The sequence below is a fragment of the Natator depressus genome, chromosome 6 (genome assembly GCF_965152275.1).
Source record: "Natator depressus isolate rNatDep1 chromosome 6, rNatDep2.hap1, whole genome shotgun sequence".
In the NCBI taxonomy this organism is placed as follows: Eukaryota; Metazoa; Chordata; order Testudines; family Cheloniidae; genus Natator; species Natator depressus.
In genome coordinates, this window is record NC_134239.1 from 1094634 (window position 1) to 1107543 (window position 12910).

At 65.6% G+C, this 12910-nt stretch overlaps 2 protein-coding genes across 7 annotated transcripts in view; one reads left to right on the plus strand and one right to left on the minus strand.

Annotated features, from left to right (window-relative positions):
- On the minus strand, positions 1–4901 carry HCFC1R1 (host cell factor C1 regulator 1). Of its 4 annotated transcripts, none has more exons than XM_074954214.1 (6): positions 4701–4855; positions 2877–3108; positions 2727–2789; positions 711–890; positions 469–603; positions 1–396 (listed from the first exon to the last, which is right to left on the minus strand). In XM_074954214.1, exons 2-6 carry the CDS (start codon positions 3017–3019, stop codon positions 240–242), a joined length of 678 nt encoding a protein of 225 aa, XP_074810315.1. In that variant the 5' UTR covers positions 3020–3108; positions 4701–4855; the 3' UTR covers positions 1–239. The 4 variants fall into 4 exon arrangements, with proteins under 4 accessions (XP_074810315.1, XP_074810316.1, XP_074810318.1 ...); XM_074954215.1 differs by having other exon boundaries at positions 8–396; positions 4761–4901; XM_074954217.1 differs by having other exon boundaries at positions 8–396; positions 4624–4751.
- The window catches only part of THOC6 (THO complex subunit 6), a 22897-nt gene continuing 14743 nt past the window's right edge, over positions 4757–12910 (plus strand). Inside the window, exons 1-13 of one of the 3 annotated variants that reach the window (XM_074954212.1) lie at positions 4759–5095; positions 6032–6147; positions 6229–6293; positions 6571–6674; positions 7187–7224; positions 7292–7340; positions 7427–7498; positions 8735–8837; positions 9123–9172; positions 9640–9702; positions 10351–10461; positions 11842–11970; positions 12288–12414. In XM_074954212.1, the coding sequence (XP_074810313.1) occupies positions 5081–5095; positions 6032–6147; positions 6229–6293; positions 6571–6674; positions 7187–7224; positions 7292–7340; positions 7427–7498; positions 8735–8837; positions 9123–9172; positions 9640–9702; positions 10351–10461; positions 11842–11970; positions 12288–12371 (999 nt within the window). In that variant the 5' untranslated portion in view covers positions 4759–5080 and the 3' untranslated portion in view covers positions 12372–12414. Of the gene's footprint in view, positions 5096–6031; positions 6148–6228; positions 6294–6570; positions 6675–7186; positions 7225–7291; positions 7341–7426; positions 7499–8734; positions 8838–9122; positions 9173–9639; positions 9703–10350; positions 10462–11841; positions 11971–12287; positions 12415–12910 lie in introns of those variants that run through there. The other 2 variants (XM_074954213.1, XR_012639756.1) reach the window with 2 other exon arrangements.

The following is a 12910-nucleotide window of genomic DNA, read 5'->3' on the forward strand; positions in this document are numbered from 1 at the left end:
TCCAGACCTCCCCAGCCTCAGGGCTCTCTCCTCCTTTATTGACTCCCGGGCAGCGGGCGAGACGCACAAACTTCAGTACAGTTCATCTTGTGGTCGCAGTGGTGGGGAGGCCCCAGCTGGGGGCACTGCTGCGGGGAAGCTCGCTGCGCTGGCGACAGGGTGCGTCCAGCCCGTGTGGGTCTGTCTGGGGTGAGTCCATACCCAGCGTCTCCCCAGCTGGGATGGGGAACGGTCCTGTATCACAGCTCCATCTGCTCCGGCTGCGCCCCCTGCCCCCGGCCCGGGGGGAGCAGTGGGGGGGCAGCCAGGGCGCTGGGGGGCAGCATGAGGGTCCGGATGGAGTGGGGCACCTGGCTACCCGGGGGGGTCCACAGCACCAGCTCCGTTGCGGGGTTCCTGGGGCAGTGGAAGGAGACGGAAGTTAGATAACGCAATCCCGTCCCTGCCCCTCCATGGGGCAATACTCACAGGTACTGCAGGAGGCCCGGCTCTGTCAGGCTGAGGGGGGTGCAGTCGGCCATGCTGAACTCCCCCTCCAGCACCACGCTGCCCTCCTCGGCCTCCGCCCCGCTGGCGTCCTCGCTCCCTCCAGCCGGGGGCAGCCTGGGGGGAACACACAGCGCTGAGATGCAGCCACCTCTGGGGCGAGTCCCCCGTTCCCCCTGGCACGAAGCTCCCCCGCCCTGCTCCCCATGGTGCGCCCTGGGTACCTCTGCTCTGGCTGCCGGCAGCGGGCGTAATCCTGCACCCACTGCGCCCAGGCGGGGTCGGGCGCTGGGCCCCGGGCGGGGAACCCGTTGCCGCTGTAGATGTGGTCGTTCTCCAGGCTCAGCGTGTTGAAGCGGGCCGCCATCTTCTCCTCCGACAGGAACTGCTTTGGGCCGGGCTGCCTGCGGCGGGCGGGGAGGGAAAGGGGAGCTCCCACAATGCACTGCGCTCGGTCGCGCCAACCTGGGGGGCTCTTGGGCTGCAGAGCACCCACTTGCACCGAGACGGGGGTTCCCAGCATGCATTGCGCACGGTCATGCCAAGCCTTGCGTGCCTAAGCGCCCGTGTGACCAGTCCAGCCAAGCTGGAGAGCTCCCAGAAGCCATTGCACCACCTCATGCCAAGCTGGGGTGCCACCTAGCAGCTCTGTGTTCTTGGGGAACCAGGGCGCAGGGCCCAGCCTGGCTGACCCACGAAAGACCTTCCCGCCCCAGCCTCTGCTTGAACCAAATCTGTACCAGAAGAAAGGCGTACAAAAAGCAATGGAAAGGCAGTGGGAGACACCCCTAAACCCCGGGATAAGGGGGACAGGAATAAGGAAACCCCTGTAGCCTCAGCTGCATGGAAGATGGGACAAGGAGGCATCTCCATCAGCCTACAGAATGGAGATTCCAAGGCAAGGACCGCAGGGAACTCTGGGAGCAGAAAAGCAGGGCAGCACGGCATGATGGGGGATCTCTGCCCCAGATGTTAATGAACCCACGCCTCCACGCCCCCAGCTCGGTGGTGATCAGAGCAATTCTGGTCATGAATCCTTTACTGGTATCCAAAATGGTGACGCTCCCTAACTGCACTGTGAGCTCCCTCCAGGGAACAGCGCCCACAGCCAGGAAGCTCAGCTCCTGTTGTCATGAACAACAACTTTGGGATCCTCCCTTGAGCCATCCGCCTGCCCATAAACAAATCGAGCGTCTCCCTTGAACCCCTGTTCTTCCCCTACAAAACCCCGACCCACGCTTCAGCCCGTGCTCTGCTGCCTGGATCCAAACTCTGCAGCAGGTCCACTGGGACCCCAGCACTCCGGACCCTCAGCTACCTCCGCCCCCTGGGACCCCCGATCGACTCCAGCTTCACGGAGTGGTGAGAACCCAGCTCTCTCGCTCTCTAGGTGCAGCCCTCTGACCCTGATGTGTGTGATCAGTTAGAGTTTTCTAAATCTGACTTTTATAATCTGGATTTAATATGATCACGGCTTGGTTTGGCTCCCCGGTGGTTATTACCTGGCTATAAATAACTTTCATGGTTAAGCCGGTTGTGTCTCCCTCTCTCCGTCTCCCCCTCGTGGGGTTTTTTTTGGTTCCGCATTCGCTCTGCAGCAAGGCTCCTCGTCCCTAAGCTAAAGATCCCTGCAGCGCCCCAAAATCCCCTGGGGTTTGCTCAGCCAGTGGGTTACGACCAGAACAATTGTGATGTGAAAGTGCTGATTAACCTGGTCCACTCGGGGTGGGGTGTGTGTGTGTGTTTTCACGGAACCCAGCCCTAGGGAACCGAGGTCCTGCAGGATCACGCCGTTGGGAGGGGACGTGCAGCAGGGAGAAGCAGAGCTCCGTGTGAAAACACAAGGGACACAAGCAGTACGTTGATAGATGTACACAACCCCCCTCCCCAAGAGTAACCCTAATAAATGAGTGAACCCCAAAGTAACGGGCAAAGCTGGTAACGGGTCTCCTGGGCTGCATTGCGCCTAGTCACATGAGGCCAGGAACCTCCCAGAATGCATTGCACTGACTTACGCCAAGAGGGGCGCCTCCTAGCAGGCACTGCCCCCACTCATGGCAACCGGGGGAGCTCTCAGGAAGTCCCGCCCTCGGTCCTGCCAAACTAGGGATCCCCCAGCATGCACCGCAGCCAGGCTGTGGTGAGGAACCAGGCGGGGTTTAACCAGGAAGGAGGATGAAGGCCAATATAAGGGGGGACCCCCAGGCCTCCCCCATTGATGTCACCTCCCCCATACTCACTGCTCTTCCTTCTCCAGGCGACGTTTGAGGGCCAGCGACGCCACGTGGGGCAGCTGGCGGGTGCTGAAACAGGAGGAGAGAGTCAAAATCAGGGGGTCCCAGTGCCCCATCCCAGCTCTTTCAGTCCCAGCAGCCCCCACATGCGCTCACCATGGCAGTGCCGTGCCGGTGAAGCTGACCAGCCCCTGGTCCCGAGCGGCCCAGGGCATTCTGCGGGGCACCTCCTGCCTCCAGTCAGGGGTCGGGGCCGTGCAGCGGGGGGAGCCCAGCCATGGGCGGCGGCTCCAGCCCATGTCCGTTCCCCAGGAAGGGGCAGTGCCGGGGCTCGAGGTCACCGCCGCACCCCGCTGCCAGGGTCAGGGACCCATCCGCGGGTCATCGCCTGGGGAGACAAGGGAGAGTTACACGCTGTCATAAATATCAAGGGAAGGGTAAACACCTTTAAATCCCCCCTGGCCAGAGGAAAAACCCTGTCACCTGTAAAGGGGTAAGAAGCTGGGATAACCTCGCTGGCACCTGACCACAATGACCCATGAGGAGACAAGATACTTTCAAAGCTGGAGGGGGGGAGAAACAAAGAGTCTCTCTGTCTGTGGGAGGCTTTTGCCGGGGACAGAACAGGAATGGAGTCTGAGAACTGAGTCAGTAATCTAGCTAGAGACGCGTTAGATTCTGATTCCTTTAAATGGCTGAGAAAATGAGCTGTGCTGAATGGAATGGAGATTCCTGTGTTTGTGTCTTTTTGTCACTTAAGGTTCAGCATAGAGCGACTCTCTGTGTTTTGAATCTGATTACCCGGTAAGGTATCTACCAGCCTGAGTTTACAGAGGTGATTCTTTTACTTTTTCTTCAATTAAAATTCTTCTTTTAAGATCCTGATTGCTTTTTCCTTGTTCTTAAGAGCCAAGGGTTTGGGTCTGTGGTCACCGCTGCAAATTGGTGAGGATTTTTATCAAGCCTTCCCCAGGAAAGGGGGTGTCGGGTTTGGGGAGGATTTCGGGGGGAAGACGTTTCCAGGCGGGCTCTTTCCCGGCTATGTATCTGTTAGACGCTTGGTGGTGGCAGCGATAAAGTCCAAGGGCAAAGGGTAAAATAGTTTGTGCCTTGGGGACGTTTTAACCGGAGCTGGTAAGAATAAGCTTAGGGGGTTTTCATGCGGGTCCCCTCCCCTGTGCCCGAGAGTTCAGCGTGGGGCGGGAACCCGGACAGGGCGGCGGAGACGCGCAGCGACCCGGCCGACGGGCTCGGCCGGCTCCCAAGGCGCAGGGCGCCAGAGGGACTGGGCTGCTGGTCTCCCAGCATGCACTGCGCCGGGTCACGCCGGGCCGGGGGGCTCCCAGCATGCACTTCGCCGGGCCGGGGGGGCTCCCAGCATGCACTGCGCCGGGTCTCGCCGGGCCGGGGGGTTCCCAGCATGCACTGCGCCGGGTCACGCCGGGCCGGGGGGCTCCCAGCATGCACTGCGCCGGGTCACGCCGGGCCGGGGGGTTCCCAGCATGCACTGCGCTGGGTCACGCCGGGCCGGGGGGCTCCCAGCATGCACTGCGCCGGGTCACGCCGGGCCGGGGGGGCTCCCAGCATGCACTTCGCCGGGTCACGCCGGGCCGGGGGGCTCCCAGCATGCACTGCGCCGGGTCTCGCGGGGGCTCCCAGCATGCACCGGGGGGGTTCACGCCAGGCCGTGGGGGTTCCCAGGAGGCACCGGGGGGGTCACGCGGGGCCGGGGGGCTCCCAGCATGCACTGCACCCACCCACCACCCCCTGAAGAGATGGGGCGGGCCCTGGAAAGCGGGCGTGGCTAGACGCAAGGGGCGGGGCCGCAGTTCAGGGGGCGCGCCACAGGCCGAAGTCGGCCCGCACGCATGCGCAGAGCGACCCCAGGTGTAGCGGTTGGCACCTCGGCGCGTGGCTTCCACCGTTCGTCTCGCGACGGGGGCAGGGATTGGGTGGGGTTCGACGCATGCGCGTACGGACCTGACGGAGATTTTTTTCGCACCGACCGGGGTCCTTTTTCTTACTCCCCTCCCCCCCCACCTCAGCGTCCTCAGGATTCTCCGCCGCCGCCTTCCTGCGGGATGCGTGGGCAGCCTCTCCCGTCACGTGAGAGGAGCGGGCCAATGGACTGCGGCGGCGTGGGGCCTGCTGGGAAATGTAGTCCTTGGCCCTCTGCTGGGACGAGACCGTCCGGCGCGTGGGGACTCCATTTCCCATCGGGTGCCGCGCGCGCTCGCTGCCCGAGCCGCCCCGGGCGGGCCCGCGCAGCCTGCTGGGAGGTGTAGTCCTCGGCCGGGGGAGACGCGGAGTGACGACGTCAGAGTAGCGCGACGCGGAGGCACGTTGTGTGAGGGGACCTCATGGCAGCTGGGGAGGTAACTGGAGCCACAGCGCGGGCAGGGGATGGGGGGAGGGAATCCCAGCATGCACCGGGCGGGGGGCTCCCAGCATGCACTGGGCGGGGACCTGGAGCATGCTGGGAGCCCCCCGGGTTGGCGCGACCCAGCCCGGGGCAGGCTGGGAGCCCCCCGGGTTGGCGCGACCCGGCCCGGGACAGGCTGGGAGCCCCCCGGGTTGGCGCGACCCGGCCCGGGCCAGGCTGGGAGCCCCCCGGGTTGGCGCGACCCGGCCCGGGGCAGGCTGGGAGCCCCCCGGGTTGGCGCGACCCGGCCCGGGGCAGGCTGGGAGCCCCCCGGGTTGGCGCGACCCGGCCCGGGGCAGGCTGGGAGCCCCCCGGGTTGGCGCGACCCGGCCCGGGGCAGGCTGGGAGCCCCCCGGGTTGGCGCGACCCGGCCCGGGGCAGGCTGGGAGCCCCCCGGGTTGGCGCGACCCGGCCCGGGGCAGGCTGGGAGCCCCCCGGGTTGGCGCGACCCGGCCCGGGGCAGGCTGGGAGCCCCCCGGGTTGGCGCGACCCCGCCCGGGGCAGGCTGGGAGCCCCCCGGGTTGGCGCGACCCCGCCCGGGGCAGGCTGGGAGCCCCCCGGGTTGGCGCGACCCGGCCCGGGGCAGGCTGGGAGCCCCCCGGGTTGGCGCGACCCCGCCCGGGGCAGGCTGGGAGCCCCCCGGGTTGGCGCGACCCCGCCCGGGGCAGGCTGGGAGCCCCCCGGGTTGGCGCGACCCCGCCCGGGGCAGGCTGGGAGCCCCCCGGGTTGGCGCGACCCCGCCCGGGGCAGGCTGGGAGCCCCCCGGGTTGGCGCGACCCCGCCCGGGGCAGGCTGGGAGCCCCCCGGGTTGGCGCGACCCGGCCCCGGGCAGGCTGGGAGTACATGTCCCAGTACTTGACCCCGTAACCCGCCCCCCTCCCGCCCCCAGAGGGATGCCCAGCGCGCGCTGGAGCTGCTGCATATGACCGTCTTCTCCCAGAGCGTCTCGCCCTGCGGCAAGTACCTGGCAGCTGGGAACAACTATGGGGAGATCGCCATCTTCAGGTAACCCCCGGCCTGCCCCCGTCACCCCCTGCCCCTCCTGGGGCTGCTCCCCTCCGCTCACCCCTCTCTGCTCCCCCCCAGCCTCTCGGCGGCGCTGAGCTCCGAAGCCAAGGAGGAGAGCAAGAAGCCGGTGGTGTCCTTCACTGGTAGGTGCCTCTCGCGGGCGGGGGAGTGAGGGGGGATTCCCAGCATGCACTGGGGCCACTTGCGCCAACCTGGGATGATCCCGGGATGCGTCGTGCCCCGCGTTGCCAAGCCAGAGGGGTCCCAGGATGCATTGCACCAAGCTGGGGAGCTCTCAGAATGCACAGCACCCGGTCATGCCAGGGAGCTCCCATCACGCACCGAATCCAGCTGCCCCAGCTGGGGCGTCCCCCGGGTGCCCTGCCCCGGCGCTGATGCCCGCCTCGCTCCCCTCCGCAGCCCACGACGGGCCGGTCTACGCCATGGTCTCCACCGAGCGGCAGCTGCTGAGCTCCGGCAATGGCGAGCTCAGGGCCTGGAACTGGAGCGACATCGTGAAGAAGGTGAGACGTGCCGCTGCCCTCCCCCACGTGTCCCGGACGCCTGGGTCCCTGCTGAGTCCGCCTCTCCCGCCCCGGGCTCCTGGGTCCCTGCTGAGTCCGCCTCTCCCGCCCTGGGCTCCTGGGTCCCTGCTGAGTCCGCCTCTCCTGCCCCGGGCTCTTGGGTCCCTCCTAACGCCACCTATTCCCGCCCGGACTCCTGGGTCCCTGCTAATGCTGCCTATTCCCGCCCCGGGCTCCTGGGTGCCTGCTAACGGCGCCTATTCCCGCCCCGGGCTCCTGGGTCCCTGCTAACGCTGCCTATTCCCGCTCCGGACGCCTGGGTCCCTCCTAACGCTGCCTATTCCCGCCCCGGATGCCTGGGTCCCTGCTAACGCCGCCTATTCCCGCCCCGGACGCCTGGGTCCCTGCTAACGCCGCCTATTCCCGCCCTGGGCTCCTGGGTCCCTCCTAACGCCGCCTATTCCTGCCCCGGACGCCTGGGTCCCTCCTAACGCCGCCTCTCTCCCTGGCAGGGGTGCAAGGAAGCCTGGAGCCGCAGACCCCCGTACAGGTGAGCCCCCCGTCCCCCTGCCCCCACCCCCTTCGCTTTCACACTCCCCCTCTCTCTCCTGTGCCAGGAGCAGCCTGGAGGTGCCCGAGATCAACAGCCTGCAGCTGAACCCCAAGGTGAGCTGCCGTGCATTGTGGGAAGGGGGGCACCCCGCAGTCCCCCAGCCCCCCTTACCTGCTGTCTCTCTGCCCTTCCCCCGCAGGATAACAGCCTCCTGCTGGCTGGGGGCGACTGCGCCGTGCACGCCATGGACCTGGAGTCCGGCGCCTTCACTGTGAGTGTGGGGGGGTCACCGGGGAGCTGGGGGGGCCATGGGAGCCTGTGGGTGCAGGGGTGGGCCACCAGGGGGAGCCCCCCCACCTCGGTCACTGCTGGGGAAATGGGCCGGAACGCACTGAAACGGGAGGGTAGCGTCTGTCCGTCCCCGTCCTCCCGTCTGTCCGTCCCCGTCCTCCTGTCTGTCTGTCCCCGTTCTCCTGTCCCCGTTCTTCCGTCTGTCCGTCCCCGTCTGTGTGTGCCTGTCCTCCCGTCCTCCTGTCCCCGTCCTCCTGTCTGTCCGTCCCCGTCCTCCTTTCCCCATCCTCCCATCTGTCCGTCCCCGTCTGTGTGTGCCTGTCCTCCCGTCCTCCTGTCCCCGTCCTCCCGTCTGTCCGTCCCCGTCCTCCTGTCCCCGTCCTCCCGTCTGTCTGTCCCCGTCCTCCTGTCCCCGTCCTCCCGTCTGTCCGTCCCCGTCTGTGTGTGCCTGTCCTCCCGTCCTCCTGTCCCCGTCCTCCCGTCTGTCCGTCCCCGTCTGTGTGTGCCTGTCCTCCCGTCCTCCTGCCCCCGTCCTCCCATCTGTCCGTCCCCGTCCTCCTTTCCCCGTCCTCCCATCTGTCCGTCCCCGTCTGTGTGTGCCTGTCCTCCCGTCCTCCTGTCCCCGTCCTCCCGTCTGTCCGTCCCCGTCCTCCTGTCCCCGTCCTCCCGTCTGTCTGTCCCCGTCCTCCTGTCCCCGTCCTCCCGTCTGTCCGTCCCCGTCTGTGTGTGCCTGTCCTCCCGTCCTCCTGTCCCCGTCCTCCCGTCTGTCCGTCCCCGTCTGTGTGTGCCTGTCCTCCCGTCCTCCTGCCCCCGTCCTCCCATCTGTCCGTCCCCGTCCTCCTGCCCCCGTCCTCCCATCTGTCCGTCCCCGTCTGTGTGTGCCTGTCCTCCCGTCCTCCTGTCCCCGTCCTCCCGTCTGTCCGTCCCCGTCCTCCTGTCCCCATCCTCCCGTCTGTCCGTCCCAGTCTGTGTGTGCCCATCCTCCTGTCCCCATTCTCTCGTCTGTCTGTCCTTGTCTGTCTGTCACCATCCACCCTGTCTGTCTGTCCCCGTCTGTGTGTGCCTTTCTTCCCGTCTGTCCATCCCCGTCCTCACGTCTGTCCGTCCTCGTCTCTCTGCGTCCGTCCTCCTGTCTGTCTGTCCCTCTGTGTCAGTCCATCCCCATCCACCCCGTCTGTCCGTGCCCCCTGTCCACTCTCTCTCCCTGTCTCCCCAGCAGGAGTTTCGGGGGCACAGCGACTACGTCCACTGCCTGGCGCTGCGGGACCAGGCCCAGGAGTGCCTGTCGGGCAGCGAGGACGGCACCGTGCGCATGTGGGGTGAGGAGCCGGAGGACCCCCACGGCGCCGCTGTCCTGACACCCTGGCCCCATCCTGAGCTCTCGGGCGGGCCCGTGGGCCGGGGGAGGGGGTGGCTCGGAGCCTGGGGCCCATCCATGTCCTCCGGGATGTGCGGGGACCCGTCCATGTGCCCCCCTGCCCCGGCTGAGTGGTGAGAATGGCGCATCCCGCTGCTGTCTCTCTGCCGGGGCAGGTGATGACTTGGGGGGGGGGGGGGTAAAGGAGGCCGTGCCCCCCCCCCACACCGAGCTCTCTGTGTCGCAGATCTACGCACCGGGGCACAGGTCCAGCTCATCGAAGTGCACAAATACGAGGTAACGACAGCTCCCCCCGTCCCCCAGTTCTAACCCACCAACCCCCCACTCCCCTCCCAGAGCTGGGGAGAGAACCCAGGAGTCCTAGCTCCCAGCCCCCACTGCTCTAACCCACCAGCCCCCACTCCCCTCCCAGAGCTGGGGAGAGAACCCAGGAGTCCTAGCTCCCAGCCCCCTCTGCTCTAACCCATCAGCCCCCACTCCCCTTCCAGAGCTGGGGAGAGAACCCAGGAGTCCTGGCTCCCAGCCCCGCCTGCTCTAACCCACCAGCCCCCACTCCCCTCCCAGAGCCGGGGAGAGAACCCAGGAGTCCTGGCTCCCAGACCCCCCTGCTCTAACCCACCAGCCCCCACTCCCTTCCCAGAGCCGGGGAGAGAACCCAGGAGTCCTGGCTCCCAGACCCCCCAGCTCTAACCCACCAGACCCCACTGCTCCCCCCATAACGGGCCCTCGTTCCCCTCCCCCAGGAATGCAGCCGGCCCCAGCTCGGGAAGTGGATCCGTTGCCTGGCAACAGACTGTGACTGGATGGTGCGTGAGTTCCCAGTAGGGGGCGCTGGGGGCTCTGGTTTGGGGGCCCCCCCGCTGCACCTGGGGTGGTAAAGTCACCGTCTCCTCAGCTGTGGGGCCAGGGATCTGCTGGGATGCATCGCGCCCGGCCGGGGGGCTCCGGGGACGCGCCTCGCCCAGTGACGCCCGGCCGGGGGGCTCCGGGGACGCGCCTCGCCCAGTGACGCCCGGCCGGGGGGCTCCGGGGACGCGCCTCGCCCAGTGACGCCCGGCCGGGGGGCTCCGGGGACGCGCCCCACCCAGAGACGCCCGGCCGGGGGGCTCCGGGGACGCGCCCCGCCCAGTGATGTCCATCTGGGGGGCTCCGGGGACGTGCCCCGCCCAGTGACGCCCGGCCAGGGGGCTCCGGGGACGCGCCCCACCCAGAGACGCCCGGCCGGGGGGCTCCGGGGACGCGCCACGCCCAGTGGCGCCCGGCGGGGGGGCTCCGGGGACGTGCCCCACCCAGTGGCGCCCGGCCGGGGGGCCCCGGGGACGCACTGGGCCCGGTAGCAGTTTCCCCTTCCCAGCTGGCTGCGAGGGGTTGGCCTGAGAAGCCGAGGCTCATGGGATGCGGGGGGAGCCGGGCTGTGGGGGTCCCTGCGGCGTCTGACCCCGTCTCTCTCCCAGGTGTGCGGGGGGGGCCCGGCGCTCACCCTCTGGCACTTGCGCTCCGTGACCCCCACCACGGTCTTCCCCCTGCCCCACTCCCAGCAGCACGTCATGTTCTACCAGGACCTGGTGAGTGCCCCCCGCCCTGCACCCCTCGGCCTGCGCCAGGCCCGGGCTCCTCCGTGTCTCCTCCCCTCCGGTCCGGCCTCTTCCTGGCACACGCCTGGGTGGGCATCGCGTCCTTCCCCCGGGTGGGCAGGTGGGGGGCCACTTCGGGGGGCGTTTGTTCTTTCACCCAGGTGGGCGTTCGTCCGTTCCTTCTTTCCTTCCTTCGTTCTCTTCCCCCGTTCGTTGGTTCTTCCTGTTGCCCTGCGGGTTCGTTCGCGCTTTTCATTCATTCGTTCTCCTCCCCGGTTCATTCGTTCGTTTTACTGATTCATTCACGCGTTTTCTTCCCTCTTTCTGTTCCCCGATTTATTCCTTCGTTTTATTCGTTCTTTCTAGCATTCATTCGTTCATCCATCCTTCCGTCCTGTTCCTCCATTTGTTCCTTTTCCTGTCCATTCGCTCTTTTTTCATTCTTTGCTTCTCTTTTATCGTTCATTCATCACTGGGGTTCTTCCTTCGTTTGTTCTTTTCCCATTCATTTGTCTTCATTTTTCTTTTCGTTCTTTCTTTCTCTTGCCTTCTTCCTTCCTTCCTCCCTCTGGGGTGCCTGGCACTGGCCACTGTCGGCAGACGGGACACTGGGCTAGATGGACCTTTGGTCTGACCCAGTCTGGCCGTTCTTATGTCTATTTCCCTCTTAGTTCATTCTTTCGTTCTTTTCTCCATTCTTTTTTGTTCGTTCTTTCTCTTGCTCTCTTCATTCATTCTCTTCTCCGTTCATTCACACCTTTGTTCTGTTTTTCCTCCTTTCGTTCTCTTCCTCCGTGTTTTTATTCACTTTTTCCCCATTTCTGTTCTGTTCTCCTGTTGGTTTGTTCATTGTTTTCTTTCTATTACCCTCTTCCTTCCTTCTTTTTTTTTACATTCGTTCTTTTTCTTGCCCTCTTCATTTGTGCCATTCCCCTGCTTGTTCATTTGTTCGCTTTTTTAGTCAGTCCTTTGTTCCAGCCCTACCTTCCTTCCTTTTGTCGGTCTAGCCCCCAGGTCACTTTTTCACTCTTTTTTCCCTGTTCCTTCTCTCTCTCGTTTCTTCATGTGATTTCTGACGTTCTTTTCTTCTGTTCCTGTCCAGCCGCTCTGTTCCTGTGTTTGTCTCTTCGTTCGTTTGCCTTTTTGTTCATTCCTTGCGGCTTTTTCCCTCTTTGTCCCGTTCCCCCTTTCGTTTGTTGGTTCTTTTTAATGCTCTCGTCATTCAGTCTAGTCCCGTCTTTTCTCTTCTCTCCTCTCTCCTTCTATTCCCATCCCGCCACTCGTTCCAGGCCCCGCACATTCATTCGTTCTTTCCCTCCGTTATCTCCCGAGGTCTCTCACTAACCCCCCCGCCCCGTCTCTGCCCCCCAGATCCTCTCCGCAGGGCACAGCCCGGCCATCAACCACCTGCAGATCAGCGGGGAAATCAGGGCTCAGATCCCCTGCACGCCCCGCTCCGTCCACTCGCTCTGCGTCAACGAGCGCTCCCCTGAGCACAAGGTAGGGGGCGCCCCACTCACGCGGGGGGGGGGTAGGTGGGAGGGGCTTAGAATGAAGTGGGAGGGGCTGGGAGAGAGGCGGGGCCTGGAGCTGGGGAAGGGGCTGGGATTGGAGTGAGGGGAAGTACCTAATTGGGGGGGCTTGGAGTAGAGTCAGGCATCTAGTCGGGGGGGGGGGGGGGAAGGGCAGGGGGCTGGGAAGAGGGGGGCTCTGGGGCAGGGACTCCAATGAAGCTAATCCAGCTCCAAAGGGGATCCCAGGATCCTGGCCCCACTGACTCTTCCCCCCCCCCCCCCCGAATTGGTCTGACCCCCCAGGTGCTGACGGCCGCCGGGAGCAGCCACAAAGTCGACGTCTTCACCAACTTCAGCTACCGAGCCTTCTCCCTCTGCTTCGCTTAGCGCCCCCCAGCGCCCCGTCCCCCAGCACCCCCCGATCCCCTCCCCCAGCACCCCCAAACTCCTCCCCCTACCCACGATCCCCGCCCCCAGGACCCCCAGTTCCCCTCCCCGACCCCCCGATCCCCTCCTCCCACCCCAGAGCCCCCCAGCACCCTGTCCCCCAGAACCCCCGATCTCCTCCCCCGTTCCCTTCCTTCCACCCCTGATTCCTGCCCCCAGGACCCCCCAATCCCCTCCCCCCACCCCAGAGCCCCCCCAAGCCCCCTTTCCCTGCTCCCTTTTGTTTTTTTCTTTCCTGTTTGTTTTTTTAATAAAATCCAGTCCCCCCCTCCCCGTCTCTGTGCCCGGAGCGCTGCTGCGGCTCAGGGGTTTGGCTGGGAGATCTGGAGCCGGGCGGGGCGGGGGAGGTGCACGGAGTTGTCGCCCCACAGATCTGGGGGTGCATTGAGGCGGCGTTTGACTTGGAGGGCAGGGAACGCGTTTAGCAAACCTGTGTTACCCAGAGCCGTGTGGTGAGCCCCAGCCGGGCCCCTTGGCAC